At 42.7% G+C, this 25,666-nt stretch overlaps 2 protein-coding genes across 3 annotated transcripts; both read left to right on the plus strand.

The window, feature by feature from the left end:
• Positions 1–7,027: 7,027 nt before the first annotated feature.
• LOC103552380 (melanoma-associated antigen B5-like) lies at positions 7,028–9,286 on the plus strand. Of its 2 annotated transcripts, none has more exons than XM_008522327.2 (2): positions 7,028–7,211; positions 7,886–9,286. In XM_008522327.2, exon 2 carries the CDS (start codon positions 8,101–8,103, stop codon positions 9,145–9,147), a length of 1,047 nt encoding a protein of 348 aa, XP_008520549.1. In that variant the 5' UTR covers positions 7,028–7,211; positions 7,886–8,100; the 3' UTR covers positions 9,148–9,286. The 2 variants fall into 2 exon arrangements, with proteins under 2 accessions (XP_008520549.1, XP_070459767.1); XM_070603666.1 differs by having other exon boundaries at positions 7,028–7,112.
• An 11,588-nt stretch (positions 9,287–20,874) lies between these two features.
• On the plus strand, positions 20,875–24,387 carry LOC103552381 (melanoma-associated antigen B5-like). Its single transcript, XM_070604358.1, has 3 exons — positions 20,875–21,021; positions 22,449–22,527; positions 23,025–24,387. The coding sequence occupies exon 3, from the start codon at positions 23,079–23,081 to the stop codon at positions 24,162–24,164; it is 1,086 nt and encodes a 361-aa protein (XP_070460459.1). The 5' UTR covers positions 20,875–21,021; positions 22,449–22,527; positions 23,025–23,078; the 3' UTR covers positions 24,165–24,387.
• The last annotated feature ends 1,279 nt before the right edge of the window (positions 24,388–25,666 follow it).

Consider the following 25,666-nt stretch of genomic DNA (forward strand, 5'->3'; position numbering starts at 1 on the left):
AATGCATTATTTGAAAGTGGGCTTTGATTAGTTGTAAACGTATATTGCAAATGCTAGGGCAACCACTAAGAAAAGTAAAGATAATTGATATGCTAAAGAGGAGAGAAAATATAATCATATAAAATGTTCAATCAAAACCAGAAAAAGTAGCAAGAGAGTAGGAGACAAGAAACAAAGAACAAGGGCAATAAATAGAAAACAATAACAAATATGGTAGATATTAATCCAACTATACCAATGATTACTTAAAAAGTCAGCAGTCTAAATACACCAATTAAAAGACAGACATTTTTAATCAGAGAAAGAAAAAAAAACCAAGATCATATCATATGCTGTCTACAAGAAATCCACCTTAAATATAAAGATGCAGATAGACTAAAGAGATGTTACAGGCCACAAACACAAGTTCTCTTTAGCCATGACACAAGAGGGGCCAAAGTAAAACCTGAAATGCCGGGATCATGGCAAAGAAAGGGGTTTATTTCAGGAGACATTAGCCGAGAAACAAGAATAAGCCCTCAAATTCCTCTCCTCGAAAGATGGGAGGCAAGGGTTTTTAAAGGTTGTGAGGAATGTGGCTGCTTGTAGTGGGGCAGTATGTGGCCTTGCTGGTTGATACCTTCCCACCAGCCTGCATTTGGCCTTGTGAGGCTGCTTGCAGAGAAGGGGATGGAAAGATAAAGGAATCCAAAGGCTGCTGTCCTTGGATGTCTGCCTCCATGGTGGATGGTAGATTCTGGCACCAGGAAGCCAAGGAGTTGGGCCTGGGAAGCTTCAGTTTCTTACAAGGACCAAATTAGTCAAAACCTCAACGTGAGGCCACCTGGGCTTTTAACAATTTGTAACTTCTATTTACCTTGTGAAGCTCAGGGACACAAAAGCCAAAGAAACCGATATTTACATATGAATGTAACTAAAGAAGCAGGGAAAAGGGAGATGGTCTCAGGAATGCCAGGTGTTGGAGGACTACAGATCCTTGGCCACTTCTCCAGAGACAAAAATTTCAGATCTGCTGAATGCAACATTCCTAAGGAATCTAAGAAAACATCAGTGTGCTTTCTTATCAGAGAGAGAAGGAACATTTTAAGACAGAGGACTTAAATCTTCTGCTAACAAGTCACTTTTTCTACCGATTACTGACTGGCTACTTATTGGCTTGCCTATGTGCAGTTCTAAGTATTTCTCTAAAGCACACTTTGAGAATAAGGTGGGGACAGGGGGTCTGGTGAGTCAGGGTCATTTACAGTTCCAGCATGGCTTCCTTCTATAACATGGCTTCCCTTATGCTAACTTTTGACTACATCTATCTCAGTTAATTCGGCAGCGCTAACAGAGATGGAAAAAGATATATCATTCTAATACAAATGAAAAGAAAGCTGGAGTAGCCATATTTATTTCAGACAAAGCAGAATTCAGATCAAGGAAAACTATCAGGGATAAAGAGAGGCACTACATAATCAGAAAGGAGTCAATTCTCCAAGAAGATATATCAATCCTTAATGTGTACACACAAAAAAACAGTGTCAAAATACATGAGGAAAATACTGATGAGACAAATCCACTATTATAGTTGGAGACTTCAACACACCTCTCTCAGTAATTGACAGACGCAGCAGTCAGGAAATCAGTAAGGGTATATAGCCACACACTGCACAATGATGTTTTGGTCAATGACACACCACATATATGATGGTGGTCCCATCAGATCGGTGCCATATAGCTTATGTGTGTAGTAGGCTACACCATCTAGGTTTGTGTAAGTATACTCTATAATGTTGCACAGTAATGAAATTGTCTAACAATGCATTTCTCAGAATGTATCCCTGTCATTAAGCCATGCATGACTATAGTTGAACTGAACAACACCATCAATCAACTATATCTAAATGATATTTCTAGAAAATATAATAACAGCAGAAAACACATTTTTCAAGCTCACATGGAACATAATCAGGATAGATCACAATCTGCACCATAAAACACACACTGTCAAATTTAAAGAATAGAAAGCATACAGAGTATGCTCTAAGACCACAATGGAATTAAACTAGAAGTCAATAACAGAAAAATAGCAGGAAAACCTCAAATATTTGGAGATTAAACAACATACTTCTAAATAACACATGAGTTAAAGAAGAACTCTCAAAAGAAATTAGAAAAAACATTCTGAACTAAATGAAATAAAGACATATTTATCAAAATTTGTGGAGTGCAGCAAAAGCAGTGCTTGGAGGGACATTTATAGCACTAAATGCATATATTAGAAAAGAAGAAAGATCTAATCTAATAACCTAAACTTCCACTTAGGAAACTAGAAAAAGAACACCAAATTAAATTTTAAGTAAGCAGAAGTAAAGAAATAATAAACATTGGAGCAGAAATCAATGACAATGAAAACATCAGTAGAGAAAATCAACAAAACCAAAAGCTGATTCTTTGAAAATATCAATAAAATTGATAAACCTCTAGCCAGGTTAAATAAAAAAAGATAAAAGGCACAAATAGTAATATCAAAAATGAAAGAGAGGTCATTGTCAATGATTTCATGGACATTAAAAGGATAATAAAGAAACATAATAAACAACTCTGTCCCCAATTTGATAACATACATGAAATAGACTAATTCCTTGAAAGACACAATCTACCAAAACTTACACAAGGAAAAGTAGATAAACTGAATAGACTTATCTCTGTTAAAGAAATTAAATCAATAATTAATAACCTTCTAAAACAGAAAACAACAGTCTCAGGTGGGCTCACTGATGAGTTTTACCAAATCTTTAAGAAAAAATGATACCAATTTTCTACAAATAAGCATAGGAAAAGATGCTTAACATCATATATCATTAGGGAATTGCAAATTAAAACAAAGAGATACCACTACACACCTATTAGAATGGCTAAAATCTGAAACGCTGACAAGACCAAATGATGGAGAGGATTTGGAGCAACAGGAACTCTCATTCTATGCTGGTGGGAATGCAGAAATGGTACAGCCACATGGGAAGACAGTTTAGCAGAATCTTATGAAAGAAAACACATTCTTATCATACAATCCAGCAATTGCACTCCTTTGTGTTTACCCAAATGAGTTGAAAACTTAAGTCCACACAAAAACCTGCACACAAATGTTTATAGCAGCTTTATTCGTAACTGCTAAAACTTGGAAGCAATCAAGATGTCCTTCAATAGATGAAGGGTTAAACAGACTGTGGAACATCCAGACAATGGAATATTATTCAGCAATAAAAATAAATGAGCTATCAAGCCATGAAAAGACGTGGAGGAACCCTAAATGCACATTGCTAAGTGAAAGAAAGCAATTTCAAAAGGCCACATACTATATAGTTTCAACTATATGACATTCTGGAAAAGGTAAAACTATGGAGCCAGTATAAAGGATCAGGAGTTCAGGGGGATGGGGAGAAGAATGAATAAGTGGAGCACAGGGGATTTTTAGGGTAGTGAAACTACTCTGTATGATACTAAAATGATGGATACATGTCATTATACATTTGCCAAAACTCATAGAATGCACATCACAAGGAGTGAACCCTAATGTAAGTTATGTACTTTAGTTAATAAGAATTCATCAATATTGGCTTATTAATCATAACAAATACACTACACTAATGCAAGATAAGATGTTAATAATAGGAGAAACTATGTGTGTGAGGAGGTGACAGGGTATATGGGAACTCTGTAATTTCCGCTCAAATTTTCTGTAAACCGGAAACTGATTGAAAAAATAAAGTCTATGAATAAAAAATAATCCCCTCAGAGTTATAGATTTAGAGTAGCTTCTGATTTCCTGGATAATCTGAATTTTTTTTTTTTAAAGATTGGCACCTGAGCTAACAACTGTTGCCAAACTTTTTTTTTTTTTTTTTTTTTTTTTTGCTTTATCTCCCCAAATCCCCCTGGTATATAGTTGTATATCTTAGTTGCAGGTCCTCCTAGTTGTGACATGTGGGACGCCACCTCAACTTGGCCTGACGAGCTGTGCCATGTCCACGCCCAGGATCCGAACCAGTGAAAACCTGGGCTGCTGCAGTGGAGCGTGCAAACTTAACCACTTAGCCACAGGGCCGGCCCCTGGATAATCTGAATTTTGCAGTTGGCCAATTCTTTTTATTGATTTTCTCACATGAAACCTTCCTCTCACTTCTGAAAAAAAAGAAGCAACTCTGTTACTAGCAAACTTGTTCAAATTTCTTCTATCATTAATAAGTAAAATATAACAAAGCAAAACACTCCATGGACCCTGAAATCTGAAACCTCCTCTAAATAACTGTTCCCATCCTCAAAAATAATTTTTTACATGCCCTAGTGTTTGTATCCATAAACACACGCATATTCAAAAAAAATTATAAGAACATTGAGAGAGATATATTCAACTTGTAAAAAATGTGAGCACCACACAGAAAGCTCTCTATAACTATTGTTGGAAACAGCCCACGTGGTACTTACAGGGATATTCATTGCATTAAATAGATTTATTAGAAAAATGTTTAAAACATCTAAGCAATTCAAGAAGCTAGAGAAAGAATACCATACTAAACCCAAGGTAGAAGGTAGGAAATAATGAGGATAAATGCAAAAGTGATGAATTAGGAGACAGTAGAGCCAACTAGTGAAAGCTAGTTCTTTGAAAGGATTTATATAACAATTTTTATAAGTATTGCAATCACAAATGAAAGAAGCGGAAATAAGTGATATTAGATAAAATTGTGCAGAAGAGATTTAGCAATTTTAAGAGAACACTGTAAATAAGTATTACCAATATCTCAAGATAACAAATGGTGAACAAGGAAAATGTTCTACGTAAAGAAGAATTTCAAGTAATAAACTCTAAGGAATTTAGAACTGAGAGGACTCCCCAAACCCAGGACACAGGAATCCCCACTGCCAGCCCATGCTCTCACCCTGATAACACCCAGGCAGGGCTGTCTGTCTGTGGCCCAAGGCTCACTCTAACTTCCTCCACAGGGATCTCAGGGGGCAGGCTGACCAGGAGAGCAGGAGCCCTGTGAGGTCCTAGAGCCAAGCCCTCAAGGACCCTGCAGAGGTGGCCTTGGTTAAAGCCAAGGTGGTATCTCCCTGCTGAAGGTGCTCACCATCATCTCACCCTCCTTCCTCTAGGTGCCCTCATTGTCTGCCCTCCTGCCCACACTCCTGTGTGCTGTCCCTGACCAACTTTTAGTTGCATCCAGCTGGAGAAGACCCCACATCCATATTAAATAACAGATGCTGTAATGGGAAAATACTACCTAGTTTTGCTTGCTCAGCAGCATTGTTTGGAGTTGCATACTTTCTAATATAGACTGGAAATAAAATTCTGTTATCATCTGGTATCAAAATCGTCTTAGTAATAACTGCCATTCGTTAAAAGCACCAAACTTTGCCTAACACTGTGCCAGCTAGTTTACATACATCACATATATGTCTATAGTCCTACATGATAGACTTTATCAGACTCACTTTGCAGATAAAGAAGTTGGAATACTCTCAATTTCAAGGCTGGTGACAGAGCTGGACTAGACCCTGGTCTGAATTCCTTTACAGCCCACACTGTGCCACTCCTTCCAGTCTGAGGCACCCCTTGTGTCACTGAACTCATTCTTCTGCTCACTATTCCAAGACAGGGGAGGGTGAAAGGGGTAAAGGGGTACATATGTACAGTGGTGGATGGAAACTAGACTCTTGGTGGTAAACACAATAAAATTCTATTCACCATGGTAGTCTGTACAGAAGTCAAAATATAATGATGCACACCCGAAATTTATATAATGTTATAAACCAATATGACCTCAATTTAAAAAGGCAGACTTTCATACCCAAAATATTGCTTTGGAATACATAAGCAACAAAAATATCAAAATAAATGTGAGGTATGAATAAAGAAAGGAAGAAGTAGTATTTGGTGACAATATCATTATCTACAAAGGAAATGTCAGCAAACCGCAAAAGGTCAGGGGCTCACAGAATCATTTGGCTCAGCCCCTTCCCTGTAGAAAGTAAATCTATTAGAAGCCAAGTTCGCTAAGAGGTGAAGTCTGGCTAGTGAATAGAAGGAAGAGATCAGTGTGTTTTCTCTGATAGCACAACTGTCCTCAGCCCCCAGCCCGTGCTACAGCTTCTTCATCTCGCATCACTCCTGGGACTCAACCCTTCCTGTTTAAGAATTGAAGTAGGGAGACTAATCAAGAGTTTTCTAGGATGTGGCATTTCCCAGGAAGCCCTTCAGAGAAGAGATAGGAGTTAAGATGAGGACTGATGAACGAGGACTGAGGAGGAAAACATCACTTAATAACTGGAGTCGCAGAGACTGGTCTGTGTCTGCCCTCAGACCTAGAAGGCCAAGGCAGGACTGCCAGGCTGAGCATCCCCTCACTTATTTTCAGGGTTTTGAGGAGCATGAGAGCTCTGGTTTGTGTGGATGACTTTAAATTGAAAGACAGAGAAAACTCAGGGCCTGCCAGGAGTCAAGGTGAAGGTCCTGTGTGAGGACTGAGGGGACACCCCTAACGTGAACAGAGAGGGCCCCAAGGAGCCTGAATCTTAATGTCATCCTGGAAGGGCACAGGCAGGAGTGGCCTCATGTGGCATTCCCTGAATTTCCCTTTCTGTCACCCCAGGGAGTGAGGGCCTTGGTCTGTGGCTTTGAGACTTAGGACAGTAAATGGAGGCATCTCAGGCCCTGCCAGGAATCAAGGACAGAACCCTGAGTGACAACTGAGGGGACCCCAGAGCCCAGAACAGTTAGATGGCACAGAGACTGCCCCTGTCATAAACCCTGGGATGCCTTGGGCAGGGCTGTCAGGCTGACTGTAAGAAGGGTGTCAGAGATGTGAGGGCCTTGGTGTGAGGGGAGGGTCCTCAGGGAAGCAAAGAAAGGAGTCCCAGACCCTGCCAGGGGTCAAGGTGAAGACCCTGAGTGAGGACTGAGAGGACCACACCTTGCTGGTAGCCCTGGGATACCTGGGCATTGTTCGCATGATATGACATACTCACTTTCTTTTATGGTGTCACAAGAGGGTAAGGGACTTGGTCTAAGGGGTATGGTCTAAGGCCAGCATTGAGAGTATTTCCAGGTTCTTCCAGTGGCCAAAGTGAGTACTGTGAGGACTAAGGGAACTACATACCCCATAACAGTGTGGGAACGCCATAGAATTCATTCCTTACTCTCAGCCTCAGGAGACCAAGGACAGGTATGTTCAGATGAGGAGATCCTCACTACCTCCTAGGGGGTCTCAGGGTGGTGCTGGCCTTAGTATGAGGGGCAGCCCTTAGGGTAAGGGAAGGAGGAATTCCGGGCCATAACAAGTGTCAAAGCAAGGACTAAGGGACCATCCACCACTAAATAGAAGGGAAAACAAAGAACCTGGCCCCACTCCTAGCCTCAGCCTTTGAAGACCCAAGGCAGGGCTATCAAGCTAGAGCTCCCCCAACACCTATTTATGTCGGGTCTATGAGAAGTGAAATTGTTAGTTTGAAGGAGCAGCCACCACTCAATGTAAGGGGTGGGGACACCAGGCCCTATGGAGAGCCAAAAGCAAGGACTTTAATGAGGACTGAGGACCCCAAAGAGGCCAGGACAGGAAACTCCCCACTGAGCAGTCAGCACTGGGGGCACCTGGACAGGGGTAATAAGCTGAGGACCCCCTTTACTTCCTTCTCATGGGTCCCAGGGAGGTTTGTGATGTCAACTTCAGGACAGCAGAGGGAATGGGTCCCATGACTTGCCACCAGCTCAATGACGGTCTTGAATGTGAAATAAGAGACTCCTCAACCTAGAAGGCTGCTAGGCCCTGCTGTCACTCCAGTATGCCTGTGGCAGGGCTAGCAGGATGCACTCTAAGACTCACTCTAATTTCCTTCACAGGTGTCCTAAGGGATAAGCTAATTAGGAGAACAGGAGACTTGTGGGTTTTTAGAGCAGTGCCCTCAAGGAAAACTGCAAATGTAGCCTTCCTTATAAGCCAAGGTTGTATTCCATGCTGAAGGAGCACACACCCTCTCAACCCTCCTCCTCCAGGGGGCCCTCATCACCTGCCCTACTACTCATACTCCTGACTGTTGTCCCTGACCATAGTCGTCATGTCTCGGGGTCAAAAGAGTAAGCGCCGAACCCGTGAGAAACACCGCCACACCCAAGATGACTCCCAGAGTGACAGGAACATTCAGGCCACTGCAGCAACAGAAGAAGAGCCCCCTTCCTCCTCTTCTCCTGTTTTGGAGGGTAACTCCCAGAGTTTATCAGCTGTGGAGTCAAGTAGCACTTCCCACGGGTCTTGGATGGCCTCATCTACCAGCATTAATTCTCCAGGTATTTTTGGTAGAATATCTCATGAAGGTGACAATAACCAGGGTGAGGAACGTCCACATTCCTCCCAGGTCTTACTTTCTACTGGGAACTCATGCAGTGACATCCTAAATATAAAGGCGGATTTATTGGCACAGTACCTTCTGTACAAGTACAAAATGAAACAGCCCATTCTGAAGGAAGACATGCTGAGGCTTGTCCATCGAAACTATGAGGACCAATTTGCTGAGATTCTCAAGAGAGCTTCTGAGCTCATTGAGCTTGCATTTGCAGTTGAAGTGAAGGAAGCTGACTCAACCAGTCACTCATATGACCTTGTCAGCAAACTGAAGCTCCCCAACAATGGGAGGGTGCGAGGTGGCAGAGGGTTACCCAAGACTGGCCTCCTGATGAATATCCTGGGTATGATCTTCATAAAAGGAAATCATGTCACTGAGGAGGAGATCTGGAAATTTCTGAACATGATGCAAGTATATGCTGGGAGGAAGCACTACATCTATGGGGAGCCCAGGAAGCTCATCACCAAAGATTTGGTGAGGCTGCAATACCTGGAGTACCGGCAGGTGCCCAACAGTGATCCTCCACGTTATGAATTCCTGTGGGGCCCAAAAGCCCATGCTGAAACCAGCAAGATGGAAGTCCTGGAGTTCATGGCAAAAATCAATGATACCGTCCCTACCACTTTCCCATTACAGTACGAAGAAGCTTTGCAAGATGAGGAAGAGAGAGCTCTAGCCAGAGTCGCAGCCAGGCCTGGCACTACTGGCCATTGCCAAGCATGTTCCAGGGTTGCATCTAGCAGCTTCTCCCACCCCTATTGAAGTCTGAGGCTTTTTTTTTAATCATCCAGACAAGAAAATATGACATCACAATAGGGATTATCGTGGAAATGTGAAAGAATCCCAAAGTAAAATTGTTGGGATAATGGAATAGAAAAAAATAAAACATGATCAACTTTGATTTTCCTGACTCCATTCAGTCTTTTGTCTTGTAAAATTAAAAGATGTATGCATTCAGATGCTTAGCTCGCTAAAGAATGTAGGAGATATTAAGTATTAACAGTTAGACTTCTTACTCAGTTTCTCTTTTATTCCCCCAATATCAGTTGAGTATCTGCTCTTTGGAAGAGTCAGTGTTAGTAACTGGGGTGCTAAGATAGAGACCCAGCCTCTGCCGATAGAACTTTTGAAGGTAGTAGCTGCAATCTTATAAGGAAGATATTAAGATACCCTGTATGACTTACAGGAAAGTAAAAAGAGTGAGTGAGAAGAGAGGTGTTCCAGGTGAGAGCAGGAAAGTATCAATATGTTGAGGCAGAAGAGAGGTGTTCCAGGTGAGAGCAGGAAAGTATCAATATGTTGAGGCAAGGCAGTTTAAGTTTTGGGAAGCTGCAAGTCAATCTGTGCCATGTGATTTTAAATTAAGCTACATGGTCGACTAGACAAGGCTGTGGTGAACACAGGCCAGACCCTCAGATGATGTGCCTCAGAGCTGAGACAATATTTGAATAAAAAACTGCACTGTGCTGTTGATGCTAGCCCTGATATCAGTTCCTCTACATTAAACCCAGCATATGTGGGGTTAAAACCAAAGCACTCTTTCTCTGCTTATTCCCTGGCTCCCTGGCTCCAGAATCCACTATCTGCCTTGGAGACAAACAGCCAAGGTTGCCCACTTGGATTCCTTATCATCTCCTCCTCCTCCCTGCAAACAATGTCCCAAGGCCTAATGCAGTCTGGTGGGAAAACTCCAATCAGCAAGCCACTGACTACCCCTGCCTTTCTACAAGCAGCCACATTCCTCACAAACCTTTAAAACCCCTCACCTCTCCTCTTTAGATGAGATGAGATGAAATGAGACAAATTTGAGGGCTCACTCTTGTCTCCTGGCTGATATCACCCCAAATAAAAACTCTTTCCTTGCCATAAGCCTGGCATTCCAGTTTTTATTTGGCCCCTCTTTCATGGTGGGTAAAGAACCTATGTTTGTAGGTGGTAACAATCTGGTGAGCCAGCCAGGAGGCTCTTGCCCATGGCTGTGTGGCCCTTGGCTGACTGAGATTTCCTGGGAAGCAGTCCAGCACCTGCCTAAGTGATTTGCCCTAGGGACTGTCCCCAATACTTTCTGTCTGGCCCAGCACTGCTGATCCTAGGCACATTTTCTTATGGTGAGGAAACAGATTCTAGATTTGTTCGTTTGTTTGTTTCTTCATTTGTTCTTCATTCTGGTAAGTTGACAGACTCTAAAATAGGATAAGTCACCTCGGGGATGCCCATGAGCTTCCTTCCCCTTCTTTGAGTCCCTTCCATTCATGGAGAGGCCATCTGGGAGCGCATTTGGAGTGGGAATAGTTGTAGGACTTTCTACCCTCAATCTCGGAACCAAAATCTCTCACAATGGAATACAACCTTTAATTAATATGCAAAAACTTCTAAAACTCAAAGTTATTTAACATGATATAAAATGATCTTTGGTAAATGAAAGCCTGTTTAAGCTTGCTGGTTTGATTTAAAATAGGCATGACCGTAGAGTTATTAGCATTGGATGTGATGCAGACATACAGGCTAGGTTTACTGGGCAAGCGAGCTCATGTCATCTCTGTTAGAAAATTTGTCAACAAGCATAATAACTTAGAATAATACCTGATTTTGTTTAATGTCTCATGAGGTTTTTGTAGACAATCTAAATATAATTGTTGAGAACAGGTAAACTAAATAAACGTAAAAAGATAAATGCTTCTGGAGAATCTAACATGATTGCTAAAAACAAATAATTTAAATAGATAAAAATGGGTAAAAGTTTTTGAGTACAATAATTGTGTTTCATGGTCTGTATACTTTAAAAAAAGCTTCCAAAATATTTTTGGTACCTTAACACTTTCGTGTTTCACTAAGTTAAGTTAAATGACAAAATCTGTTGAGTATCTGGGTCATTTTTGGATAGGATGGAACACTGAAACATTATTGCTGAACATGTCTAAGTTTACCTACTTTTGGTTTCTTAAAACAGAAAAACTAAAAAGTGTTTGGGTCTACTAATAAACACACCTGTGTTTTATTACTATAAAGTAACATGGTTCTAAAAATTATGAAAGGTATTTGTAAATTTGTCAGGTTACAGAATGCTAATGTAAAGGAACGTTTATAATTGCTTACTTGGTTTTTTACTTAGAAATTAAGGTTTCTAAGGATTAAAAATTCTAGCTCACATATGTAATTAAAACTACTAAAAATTGATGAGGAAAAATCTTTGTATACAAGAAAAAGAAAATATATGTTTTCAGTAAGAAGATATAAAAAATAAAAGTATTTTTGCTTCTTGTGTTACAAAAAGGATAAATTTGCCCTAAAGTACTAGAAGGGAAAAAAGGAAACCTGGGACAAATTCTAAATATAAAAAAGTAAGTGACAAAAAGTTTACAAAGGTAAAACCCTGAGGAATTTTATGCCTGGTCAAGTTGGCTAAGATTAAAATAAATTTAATTAAGTAAATAAATTTAAATGTCAAAAGGGAACTGGTAAAGGGGCTGGCCTGGTGGCACAGTGGTTAAGTGTGCACAATCCACTTCAGCAGCCCGGGGTTTGCCAGTTAGAATCCCGGGTGCGGAGATGGCACTGCTTGGCATGCCATGCTGTGGTAGGCGTTCCACATATAAAGTAGAGGAAGATGGGTATGAATGTTAGCTCAGGGCCGGTCTTCCTCATCAAAAAGAGGAGCACTGGCAGCAGATGTTAGCTCAGGGCTAATCTTCCTAAAAAAAAAAATAAGTGAACTGGTACAAAATTAAAATGATGTCCTTTTTCTTAAACAGATAACTTTCCTAAACTTTTAGTCTGCTCTTGGTAAAACAAACAAACAAACAAACAAAAAAACACTTTATAAAAGTTTTTTTCTGGATAATTGAGAGATCTTGTCAAGATGGTGGCATAAGCAGACTCTGAACTCATCTCCTCCCATGAACACAATCAGGTTATAGCTATTTTTGGAAAAATTACCCTGAGTAGAAAACTGGATAAAAAGAATCCCCACAACACGGGACAGTCCTGACTAAGGCTGAAGAGGCAGAAATTCATTCTGGAGAGAAAAAAAGCCACCTTTGGGAGCAGTGGCGTTTCTCAGCTCACCAGGCAGTAGCCACCTTAAGGTACACAGTCCTCCCCAGAGGAGTGAGGTCTGGAGCAGGGGCCGATACTGCTATAAGCATCCTTCAGACATGGTGGTGGTCACTGTGACCTAGTCCAGGCATGCTGACACAGACCCTGGTAGACACCATTGAAGTTCTTCCCCTGGCCTGTTAGCCCAGGGGTCTACCACACCCACTAGATTTAATCCAGTTCAGCCAGGTCAGGCATCTTGCCCTAGTGACAGGCACTACCCAACAGCAAGCCCTCAGGCTACTTGTCCACCTGCATTGACTGGGTGGTTTGATCCTCTACAGGCAGGCCAGTGTGCCTGCCTCTGTGGGGTAGGGACTGTGTGAGGACCAGGTGAACTGTGGGGGGCATTGGTGGAGAGGTGGGGACATCTGCAGTGGGCCATTGGAGTATGCTCCAGGCGGTGGGGAAGTGTGTATGGACCAGGACTGTGTTGATACTGTGTGTGGTCCTGTGAAGGGTGAGGCTTATCAGTGGCAGAAGACCTGTGCTTCACAAATAGGCATAAAAAGGATCAGCCCCACCTTCCAAAACCTGAAACAATTGAGTGCTCCTGTGCTAGGTCCAGCCCCACTCAGCTGAACTCCTAAAAGAAGTGACAACAGCCTTGTAGGCCTGAGGCCTATCGCAACTGTAAGCCCCTGAGCCTAGCAACCAGCTACACTGGGTACCTACCCAATTAACAGGAAAAATGCAACAGGAGTGTTCTGGTAGACCTTATAGCCAATGGGGCTGAGGCTCCCCAAATGGGATGTACAAATAGCTGGCCAGGGAAGGAAAGACTAGACTCCCTGGATGCCTGCATTAAGAGAAACCCTGCCACAGCAGAAGGACATAAGTAGCCCACAAAAGGGTCACTCCTGGATCATTTGGACTGGTGATGAGAGAGAAGCACACTACTGGGCCTCATAAGGCATCTCATACATAAGGCCACTTCTCCAAGATCAGGAGACATAGCTGACTCACCTAATACACAGAAATAAGCACAGAGAAAGAGGCATAATGAGGAGACAAAGTAATACTTTCCGAGCAAGGGAACAGGACAAAACCCCAGAAAAAGAACTACATGAAACAGAAACAAGTGACCTACCCAACAAAGAGTTCAAACAAAAACTCATAAGGCTTCTCACAGATATTGGGAGAAGACTGGATGAACACAGTGAGCTTATCAGCAAAGAACTGGAAAATATAAAAAAGAACCAATCAGAAATGAAGAAAACAATACTAGGAATGAAAAATTCACTAGAGGGACTCAACAGCAGAGTAGAGGATACAGAAGAATGGATCAGCAAGCTAGATGAAAGACCAGAGGAAATCACCCAAGCTGAACAGATAAAAGAAAAAAAGAATTAGACAGAATGAGAACAGTCTAAGGGAAACCTGGGACAATATCAAGCACACTAACATTTGTATTATAGGTATCCCAGAAGGAGAAGAGAGAGAAAAGGGGCAGAAAATTTATTTGCTCTTGGATTGGAAGAATTAACATAGTTAAAATGTCCATACTTCCTAAAGCAATCTATAGCTTCAATGCAATCCCTATCAAAGTTCCAACAGCATTTTTCACAGAAATAGAACAAATAATCCTAAAATTTATATGGAATAACAAAAGACCCCAAATAGCCAAAGTAATCCTGAGGAAAAAGAAAAAACTGGAGGTATCACACTCCCTGATTTCAAAATATACTACAAAGCCATAGTAACCATGACAGCATGGTACTGGGACAAAAAGACACACAGATCAATGGAACAGAATTGAGAGCCCAGAAATAAACCTGCACATTTATGGACAGCTAATATTCGACAAGGGAGCCAAGAGCATACAATGGAGAATGAAAAGTCTCTTCAATAAATGGTGTTGGGAAAAGTGGACAGCCACATGCAAAAGAATGAAAGTAGACCCTTACCTTACATCATGCACAAAAATCAACTCAAAATGGATTAAAGACTTGAATGTAAGACCCAAAACCATGAAACTTCTAGAAGAAAACATAGGCAGTACACTCTTTGACATCAGTCTTAGCAGCATATTTTCAAGTACCATGTCTGACCAGGCAAGGGAAACAAAAGAGAAAATGAACAAATGGGACTACATCAAACTAAAAGCTTCTGCACAGCAAAGGAAACCATCAACAAAATGAAAAGACAACCTAACAAGTGGGAGAAGATATTTGAAAATCATATGTCAGATAAGGGGTTAATATCCAAAATATACAAAGAACTCATACAGCTCAACAACAAAAAAACAAACAACCCAATTAAAAAATGGGCAAAAGATCTGAACAGAGATTTCTCCAAAGAAGATATACGGATGGCCAACAGGCATATGAAAAGATGCTCACCATCATTAGCTATCAGGGAAATGCAAATCAAAACTACGATGAGATACCACCTCGCTCCAGTCAGAATTGCTATAATTAGCAAGACAGGAAACAACAAGTTTTGGAGAGGACGTGGAGAGAAGGGAACCCTCAGACACTGCTGGTGGGAGTGCAAACTGGTGCAGCCACTATGGAAAGCAGTATGGAGCATCATCAGAAAATTAAGAATAGATCTACCATGTGATCCAGCTATCCCACTGCTGGGTATTTATCCAAAGAACTTGATAACGCAAAGGCATAAAGATACCTGCATCCCTATGTTCATTGCAGCACTATACACAACAGCCAAGACTTGGAAGCAACCTAAGCGCCCATCAAGGGACAAATGGATAAAGAAGATGTGGCATATATACACAGTAGAATACTAATCAGCCATAAGAAATGATGAAATTTGGCCATTTGTGACAACATGGATGGACCTTGAGGGTATTATGCAAAGTGAAATAAGTCAGAGAGAGAAAGTCAAATACCATATGATCTCACTCATAAGTAGAAGATAAAAACAATGACAAGGAGGGGCTGGCCCAGTTGTGCAGTGGTTAAGTTCACATGTTCCGCTTCAGCAGCCCAGGATTTGGAGGTTTGAATCCCGGGTGTGGACATGGCACCACTCATCAAGCCATGTTGTAGCAGGCGTCCCACGTATCAAGTAGAGGAAGAAGGGCATGGATGTTAGCTCAGGGCTGGTCTTCCTCAGCAAAAAGAGGATTAGCAACAGATGTTAGCTCAGGGCTGATCTTCCTTAAAAAAAAAAACAAAAAACAAGCAAACATATAGCAATGGATATTGGATTGGTGGTTACCATAGAGAAAGGGGTGAGAGGGGAGGGTAAAAGGGGTGATTAGGCTCACATGTGAGGTGATGGATTACAATTAGTTTTTGCGTGGTGAACATGATGTGATCTACACAGAATTTGAAATATATTACAATGTACATCTGAAAGCTATATAATGTTATAATCCAATGTTACTGCAATAAAAAAATAAATATTAAAAAAAAGGTTTTGTTCTTTGAGTAGTCTGCCAGAATAAGGATTTTATGTTTTATCAAAATAAATTTCCTGTATTGTTTTCATCAGGTCCTTAATCACAGATACTAAGGTTTTTCTTACAGCTGTTTAATTCTCTGCATTCACCTAAAATTCTTCAACTGTCACTGTGGTTAAAGGGATAATTAAACATTACTTCATGGGGACCTATGATAAAGTGTTATATGTCACAGAAATAGCCAAGGTTCTTTGTCAATTGCCATTTTAAAATATTTTATTATTTAAAAATAGTTGTTTTATGTTTTTGCAAATATGTTTTATCTTCTGAAAAGTTCATAAAAAGGACTCTGGCACTTACTCTAGAATACAAGTTTCTGATAAACATTCAGATTGTAAAACAAAACTGGGTAAAAATTATAGAACTGTAACTCAAAAACTGATGGCCTCATGAAACAGCCATCAGAAAATCAAAAATTGGTTACATAAAACTAAATGAACTAATGGGGATAATTATAATTTTTGTGACTTCTTGTTTAAAATATTGCTGATTTTTTAATGTTTTGTGTTTTGTTTTCTCAGATTTAAGGAAATCTTTTCCTCTTTTCTCTTATGCTAACTATGACATCGCTTTTTGATAGAATTATGCTTTTATAAACAAAATTCAAAAATTTATCTCTTTCTCCATACCTGATCCCTCTAGAGTTTGGAAATTCTCAGTGACTAAGTATTCTTATTTTTACGGCTATATAAATATTTTCATAAGTTCAATAAAAATCTGTCCTCCTTATAACAGGACACAATTGGGAACACTGCTTATAATATCAAGGCTTTGACTTGAATGTCATATTTGAGAAAAACATACAGATTCAGATATGACAAGACAGCTTTTAAGGAATAAAGGTTGACTTTCTGGAATAAAGCCACTTGAAAACATTGGCCTGGTACCTTGCTTATGGGTTCCCAGTAACCTGGTATGGTTGAGTAAAAAATGTCACTCCCTCTGGCAGGTACCAGGAACCTCAATATTTTGGGGAACCTCTCAAAGACAGAAATTCACCCAAATCTGTATGTATTGCAGGTGGAGTCTGATGAGAAGTTCTTGGTCTTGCTTTCCTCGCCTTGAGAGGCCTTTAAAGTTCAATTGGAGATTCCTTATAAAAAGTTCCAGCAAGGCAGATTTAAAAGAGCCTATATGATCAACTGCTATTCTTACTGTATTTATGTAAATAATTGGGCCAAGTTTATTAAAACTAGACTTATTTTGCAAACCAGTTAATCTTAATTTGGCTATCTTTGGTAAAAATGAGGTGATTTTAGAGTAAAAAAATTATGTTTCAATAAAAACTATAATACACATTTATAAATTATAGATTTTGGTTCTGCAAGTTGTCTTTGAGGTTTTTGTTTTATATCTGTAAACTGGACTAGATCCTGAATTCTTCTAATCTCCTGAAATATCTGAAATAACAAATCTCCAAACTAATGTTTTCTGTTTTTTTCCATCATTTTCATTTGGAATCATTAAAAACTGAACCTGCCCTTTTTCCTAAAGCCTTGCAAACTGAAACCGGAGGACTTGATATAAACTTAAGAGAAATTCAAGCTGGCTGCTGTGTAAGCCACTTGAAAAGATACCAAAGTGCCCGATGACACCATCAGAGACATTTTAAACTGCAAAAGATGCTTTGATCCTGACTTCTAGGAATCTTGATTGGCTGCCACCTGGGCTCAGAAACTGCTTTATAATTTGCTGCAACCATATTAACCTAGTTTTTTCTTTTTGTTTCTCTAGAAATGCTCCTTATTAAATACCTGGTTACTTACTTACATGATACATGCCTAACTTTGGGAGCCCATCTACATCACTACCTTGTTAAAAGACTGGTTCAATAAGATGGAACAACCTATGCCCCAATTCAGCAGGAGGTAGCTAGATGGGTCATTGCCCCAAATACCTCAAGATTGAGAAATGAACATGAAATAGTGGAGAACTGATGCCAGCCCTGATATCAGTTCCTCTGCATTAAACCCAGCATATGGGGGGTTAAAACCACAGCACTCTTTCCCTGCTTACTCCTTGGCTCCCTGGCTCCAGAATCCTATCTGCCATGGAGACAAGCAGCCAAGGTTGCCCACCTGGATTCCTTATCATCTCCTCCTCCTCCCTGCAAACAGCATCCCAAGGCTGAATGCAGGCTGGTGGGAAAGCTCTGACCAGCAGGGCCACTGACTCCCTGCACCTCTCTACAATCAGCCACATTCCTCACAAACCTGCAAAACTCCTCGCCTCCCCTCTTTCATGGAGACGAGAAGAAATGAGACAAATTTGAGAGTTCACTCTTGTCTCCTGGCTGATATCACCCCAAATAAAAACTCTTTCCTTGCCATAAGCCTGGCGTTCCAGTTTTTATTCGGTTCCTCTTGTGTGGTGGGTAAAAAACCCTATGTTTGTAGGTGGTATCTCTGTCAGGTCTAAAATTAAGGCCCTATATTATGTGCCACCTGAACATTTGGTGAAACCAGCAGGGCCTCCAATTGCCTAACTGAAAGTTCCCCTCCGTACTCTTCACTTGTGGATAAAGTCCCCTACCAGACTAGCGTCTTTATCAAAGGGACAAGGAGAACAGATCTTGCTTATTCCTAAGTAGTGGATTTCTGTTCCCTACCAGCCTCTGGAATTATTCAAACAAACTGATCATATCCTGCCATGGGAACTAGGGGTTACCTCATCCCCTTGATACTACAACCTCTGCTTCCACAGACCTTGCTTATTCACTCTGGTCCTGAGTGTAGCCCCTGGGTTGCACAGTGTGGCATGTGTTGTCCTCCTTCTCCGGCTGGTGAGTATAGGTGATTAGTAAATGGCTATCTCATCTCTATAGTGTCCAGTGCTATGTGTTTGGACACCATATAACCATAGTGCAGAAATTCCTCCCTCACATCATGAGTCAAATAGGAGGCCAATTACATATGCTCTTATGAATTACTTTGGGATCATAGATAATCCAGAAAGAAATCTCCATGCACAGAAGTTATTAATTTGTTAGGGCTGCCATAAAATAACACAGACTGAGTGGCTTAAACAACTGAAATTCATCAGTTCTGGGGGTTAGAAGTCCAAGATCAAGGAGCTGGCAGGGTTGGTTTCCTCCAAGGCCTCTCTCCTTGGCTTGCAGATGGCCACCCTCTTCACTTGGCTGTCCCCTCGTGTGCATGCATCCCTGGTGTCTCCTTGTGTGTCCTAATCTCTTTTTATAAGGACATCAGTCAGATTGGATTATGGGCTCCCTAATGACCTCATTTTAATTTCATCATATCTTTAAATACCTTATCTCCAACTAAAGTCACATTCCGAGGTACTGGCAGTTATGACTTCAACATGAACTTTTGGGGGCACACAATTCAGCCCCTAACAGGCAGGAATAGAAGATGTCTTTGCTCTTATCTCAATGCAGGAGAAAAAAGTGCACGTATATGTATTCTATGCACATTGTCTCCAAGGAGTTTCTGAAAAGTCAGGGTGAGCTCCCTTGAGGTGAGATGACAGAAGCCACTGTGTTGACACTTTTGGTTTGAACTGGTAGAGCCAGATCTCACTGCATTAAAAGAGAATTTTAATTAGATTATCTTGAGTGTAATTTGGCAAATTCTAAGGGAGGGCTAGATTTGGGTGGGGAAGAAACAAATGAAAATAGAGGTCATTTGGATGGAAGGGCAGTTGAGAAGGACTGAAAGAGTTGGTCCTTGACAGAATTCTAGAAGCTCTGAGTGGCATCCAGGTGGGAAAACAAAAAATCCCACACCAAAATTAAATGATAAATGTTCTAATAGGGAAAAGCTATTTAACTTTGCTTGCAAAAGAGAATTTTTGGCTGATTCTTTTGTCTGAGAGTGTTGCATTTTCTCTGACACATCCTAGATTAAAAAAAAAATTCCCACATAAGAGAGTGATATTGTCTAGGTAAAAATCATCATAACTGCCATTCACTAAATCCCCAATATTTGCCTTGACATATGCTTTAGATTCAGTACATGCAATCCCACAGTCTTACAGGATGGGGTGTATCAAACACAACTGGGAGATGAAGAACTCCTCATATTCACAGGAGGTAAGTGACAGAGCTAGACTAGACACCTGGTCCAAATTCGTCTAGGGCAAACGCTCTTCCACCTTTCCCACCCTGAACCTGACTTTGTGTATCCTTATTGACTTTTCTTCTGCTCCAAAATATATCTTAGGCAATTAAAAAAAAGAAAAAGAAAACGCATTTTGTGACCATAACACTGGATTGGAATACATAGCCAGAGCAATAAAAATACCAAAATAAATGAGAGGTATGAATAATGAAAGGAAGGATATAATATCTGGTAACAATATGATCAATTACATATGCAGCGTCAGTTAACCTCAAAAGATGGGGTCTTGTAACATTTTCCGGCTCAGCCCCTTCCCTATAGTAAGTTAATCTTTTAGAACAGAACTTATACATAAGAGGTCAAGTCTGGATGGTTAAAAAGAAGAAATATGTAGATCAGCATGTTTTTTTTCTCTGACAGCCCACCTCCTACCCGAAGCCCTCTGTCTTGTTCTTCAGCTTCCCCATCTCACCTCACTCCTGGGACATGGACTCATTCTCTGTAGGATCTGCAGTAGGAAGACTGTCCAAGTGTTTGAGGGGAAGTGGCATTTCCGAGGAAGCCCTTCAAAACAGAGACAGGAGCCAAGATAAGGACCCGGATAAATGACGACTGGGGAGAGCATCACCCAGTCATATAGGGTGTCAGGCAAAGACTTCCCCTCACCTGCTCTTAGATCTACAGGGCCAGGCTGACTGTTGCAAGGAAGGCCTCAAGGAGGTAAGGGCCTAGTTGTAGGGGCAGCAGCAGAGAGAAGTTCCCAATGTCCTAAGAAGAGCGTAATTGAGAATCATGCGTGAAACTGAGGTGACTCTCCACCCCGGAACAGAGGGGGCGCCAGAGATCCTGCCCTTGCCATCAGCCTTGGGAGGGCCCCTCCTTGGTGAGGCAAAGAGTAGCGCTCACTTCCTCCTCCGGCCCGTCTCTCCCGGAAGGTGAGAGACTGCCTCAGGCGGACTGCTTCAGGCGGACCGCCTCAGGCGGACTGCCTCAGGGCAAGCGAGGGAGGAGTCCTAGGCTCCAGCAGGAGTCCAGGTGAGGAGCCTGAATGAGGAAGGAGAGACCCACTCACCCCTGACCCCAGTGCCTCCACCGAAGCCCCGCCCCCTGCTCAGTCCTGGGGGGGCCCTGGGCAGGGCATTCGGGCTGAGTGGGATTTCCGTCGGGAGGGCCTCAGGAAGGCGAGGGCCTTGGTATAGGTGGGCAGCCCAATTCAGCAGAGGGAGAAGACCCTTACAAGAGTTAAAGTGAGGAAACTGAGGCATAAAGTCCCACCAAGGCCCTGCTGACAGCTCCCGGGGGACCCAAGCCTGGCGGTCGGGTGAATGTGAGCCTTCATTTCCTAGTTAATGGGTCCGCAAGCTGAGGGCCTTGATGTGAGGGGAAGGGGACATGCTCTGAAGGAAATCAAGGGCGAAACTCTGAGTGAGGTCTGAGGGGACCATCAAACCCAGAAAAGTGAAAGGCCGCCGAACTTGCTGCTGCCCTCAACCCTGGGAAGCCCCGGGCAGGGCTGTCAGGCTTTCTTCTGCGAGGAGGGTCTCAGGGACGTGAGAGCCTTGGTCTGAAGGGAGGGACCCCAAGTTAGCAAGGAAAGCGACCCAGGCCGGGCCAGGAGGCAGGGTAAGGACTAGGTGAGGACTGAGGGAATCCCTGTCGTGCCAGCAGCCCTGGATGCCTGTGTACTGGTCACGTGATGGCGGACACTCATTTTTTCCTATGGTGTCACACAGGGGTGGGGGATGGGGGAGTGAGAGATTTTGTTTAAAGGGGATGGTTTACCCTCTGCGGTAAGAGGATTTCCAGATCTTTCCAGGAGTTAAGGTAAAGACCATGATGTCTGAAAGGAACAGTCGCAACGAGGGTACAAGAGAGCATAATTGAGAATCATGTGTGAAACTGAGGGGATTCTCCACCCCGGAACAGAGGGGGCGCCAGAGATCCTGCCCCTGCTGTCAGCCTTGGGAGGCCCCCTCCTTGGTGAGGCAGAGAGTAGCGCCTTGTAGACTATGGGGTGACCCTTGTGTCTTCCTAATGGGGAGGGTCTCAGGAGGTGCTGGCAGGAGGAGAGGAGTCCAAGGCTGTGCCAGGAGTCAAAGGAAAGATTGAGGGGACCACTCACCATTGAATAGATAAATTTGACCAGGGCGGGCCTGGTGGCCCAGTGGTTAAGTTCGTGGGCTTGGCTTCAGCAGCCCGGGGTTCACAGATTCAGATCCTGGGCTCAGACCTACACACCACTCATCAAGCCATGCTGTGGCCACATCCCACATACAAAATAGAGGAATATTGGCACAGATGTTAGCTCAGGGCCAATCTTCCTCACCAAAAACAAAAACAAAAAGAAAAACTGAAGTAGAATAGATAAAAAATTTGAGCCCTACCTTTGCATTCAGAACTTGAAGGCTCAGGGTAGAGCTGTGAGGCTGAGGCTCAGTCTCACTTCTTTACATGAAATCTAGGAGAGAAGAGAAGTTTGGCGTGAGGGTGCAGCCACCAGCCAGCAGAAGGGAGGTGTATCAGGCACTACCTGGAGACCAGGTGAGTACCCTGCATGGGAATTGAGGACTCAAGCAGCCCGTGAAGGAGAGGGCTCCACATAGCTCTCCGTTCTGTGCCCCCTGACAGGGCCAGGGACTAAGGAACCCCTTCACTTCCCTGGGGTCTCAGGGAGGTGCTGGCTTTGGTGTGAGGTGTCAATTCCACAGCAGCACAATAGAGGGGGCACAGGAGCTGCCAGCAGTTGTCACAATGATCCTAATTGTGAACTGAGACGACGCCCCCACCGCACAACAGAGGCTCCCCACTGGCAGCCCCTGCCGTCACCCCAGGACGCCCCAGGAAGGGCTGGCAGGCTGCAGTCTAAGGTTCCCTCTAACTTCCATCACAGGGTTCTCAGGGGACAGGCTGATCAGAATAGGAGCCCTTTGGGGTCCTAGAGCAGTGCCCTTGAGGAAACCTGCAGAGGTGGCCTTGGTTAAAGCCAAGGTGGTATCTCCCTGCTGAAGGTGCTCACACCATCATTCTGCCTCCTCCAGGTGCTTTCATCTTCTTCCATCCTCCTGCCTGCTGTCACTGACCCTAGTGTCATCATGCCTCGGGGGCACAAGAGTAAGCTCCGGGCCTGTGAGAAACGCCAGCAGGCCCGTGGTGAAACTCAGGGTCTCCAGGATGCTCAGGCTACCACAGCAGCAGAAGAGGAGTCCACTCCCTCCCCCTCTCCTCAGCCTGGAGCTGTTGTCCAGAGCCCACCAGCTGCTGCTGGGTCATGTAGCACTTCCCAGGGGCCTCGAAGAGCACCGGCCACCACCACTGCTTCTGCAAGCGTTTCTTACACTACATCTGGTAAAGCTTCCGACAGCCAAGATGAGGCTAGAGCAAGCACCCCCAAGGCTCAACCCTCCACTGAGAGTTCAGGCCTAGATTCTTTAAGCAAGAAGGCTGTGTTGTTGGAGCAGTACCTTCTGTACAAGTACAAAATGAAACAGCCCGCCATGAAGGCAGACATGCTGAAGATTATCAACCCAAACTATGAAGACCGCTTTGCTGAGATTCTCAAGAAAGCCTCTGAGCACATTGAAGCTGTCTTCGCGTTAGAACTGAAAGAAGTCGACTTACCCAGTCGCTCATATGATCTTGTCAGCAAATTGAAGCTCCCCAACAATGGGAGGGTGCGAGGTGGCAGAGGGTTACCCAAGACCGGCCTCCTGATGAATATCCTGGGTATGATCTTCATAAAGGGCAACTGTGCCTCTGAAGAGGATATCTGGAAGTTCCTGAGTATGATGCAAGTATATGCTGGGAGGAAGCACTACATCTATGGGGAGCCCAGGAAGCTCATCACCAAAGATTTGGTGAGGCTGCAATACCTGGAGTCCCGGCAGGTGCCCAACAGTGATCCTCCACGCTATGAATTCCTGTGGGGCCCGAAAGCCCACGCTGAAACCAGCAAGATGGAAGTCCTGAAGTTCATGGCAAAAATCAGTGATACCGTCCCCAGTGCTTTCCCATGCTATTATGAAGAAGCTTTGCAAGATGAAGAAGAGAAAGCCCGAGCCATAGATGCAGCCAGGGCTACTGCCAAAGTCTGTGCACCTTCTGGGGCCGTCCCCAGCAATATCTACCCACCTCTACTGAAGTCTGAGAATCTTCCAGTCAAGAAACTAACATCACAATAGGGATTATGTTCTTGGAAATGTGAAAGAATCCCACAGTAAAATTGTTTGGATAATGGAATAGAAAAAAAAAGATCAATCTTAGTTTTCCTTGTTGCTTTTAGTCTTTAGCTTTGTAAACTTAAATGAGTTATACTTTGAATTTCTTAGCTTATTCAAGAAAGTAATAGAAATGACTTTTTTACAGAATAACTGTCAAAAATAAATGTCTGTTGTTTAAGCCCCCCAGTCTATGGTATTTTTGTTATAACGGCCTGAGCAGAGGAACACACAGGGTTTTGTCTCTCAGCTCTGAAGCATATCATCAGAGGGTTATGGAAGCTGGGATGTTCACAATCAATATGCTAGTGGATTCGGTTCCTGGTGAGAGCTCTCTTCCTGGTTTGCAGACGGCCACCTTCTCCCTGTGTCCTCACCTGGCAGAGAGAGCAAGCTTTGGTCTCTCATGCTCCTCTTGTAAGAGCATTAATTGCATCGTGGGCACCCCATCCTCACGACTTCATTCTAAACCTGGTTACCTCCCAAAGACCCCATCTCCAAATACTATCACATTAGGGGTTGAGGCTTCAACATATGAATTTTGGGGAAGACACAAACATTCAGTTCATAATGGAAAATTGCTGCTACATGTTACTTCAGGATTTGGGGTAAATCAGAGAGAAATCTCCACCTGGAGCAGGAAAGGAAGGCGTTCTTTGCTCCTGTTCCAGCGCAGAGGAACACAGTGTGCAAACTAAGTGTTCTATGCACATCATCTTCAGGGAGTTCTTGAGAAATAAGTGTGATACTCCCTTGAAGTGAGATGCCAAGAATTCCTTGTGCTGGCACTCTTTGCCTTGCCTACTCCATTAAAAGGGCATTTTTAATTAGGTTATCTTGAATGTAATTTGGCAAACTCTAAGCAAGGGCTAGCTTTCATTAAGGATGTAATGAATGTAAATAGATGTTGTTTGGATGGCAGGGCACCTGGGAGAAATGGAAGGACTTGCACCTTGACACTGATTCTAGGAGCTTGAGTTATAGCCAGCTAGGGAAGACAACTCCGCACCTGAATTAAACGACACGTACTCTAATGGGAAAAATTTATTTAGTTTTACTAGCTAAGGAGAATTTTTGGTTGATTCAATGTTCTTTGTCCCAGAATATTGTATATTCTTTAACATCTCCCGGATTAAAAAAAAAAATTCCAAGGGAGGTAGGTGGTATCATCTGGGATCAAAATAATAATATAAACTGCCATTCTTTAAATATTGTATAATATTTGCTGGTCATCTTGCCTTGTGCTTTACATAGAGTACAAACATTCCAACAGTCATATAAAACAGGGCTTACTAAACCCACTTGGAAGATGAAGAACCTGCAATTTCCTCAAGTTCACAAGACTGGTTAGTAGCAGAGCTGGGACTTAGACCCCTGGTCTGAGCTTGTCTAGAGGCCACACTGTTTCACTCCTCTCAACCCGAGGCAGACCTTCTGTCTCTTAATTCAATTTTGTTCTCACTATT

The sequence above is a fragment of the Equus przewalskii genome, chromosome X, assembly GCF_037783145.1.
Source record: "Equus przewalskii isolate Varuska chromosome X, EquPr2, whole genome shotgun sequence".
NCBI lineage: Eukaryota > Metazoa > Chordata > Mammalia > Perissodactyla > Equidae > Equus > Equus przewalskii.

Bases quoted from the DNA above. Each gene is read 5' to 3' on its own strand.
- LOC103552381 (XM_070604358.1), top strand. From the start codon at position 23,079: ATGCCTCGGGGGCACAAGAGTAAGCTCCGGGCCTGTGAGAAACGCCAG.
- LOC103552380 (XM_008522327.2), top strand. From the start codon at position 8,101: ATGTCTCGGGGTCAAAAGAGTAAGCGCCGAACCCGTGAGAAACACCGC.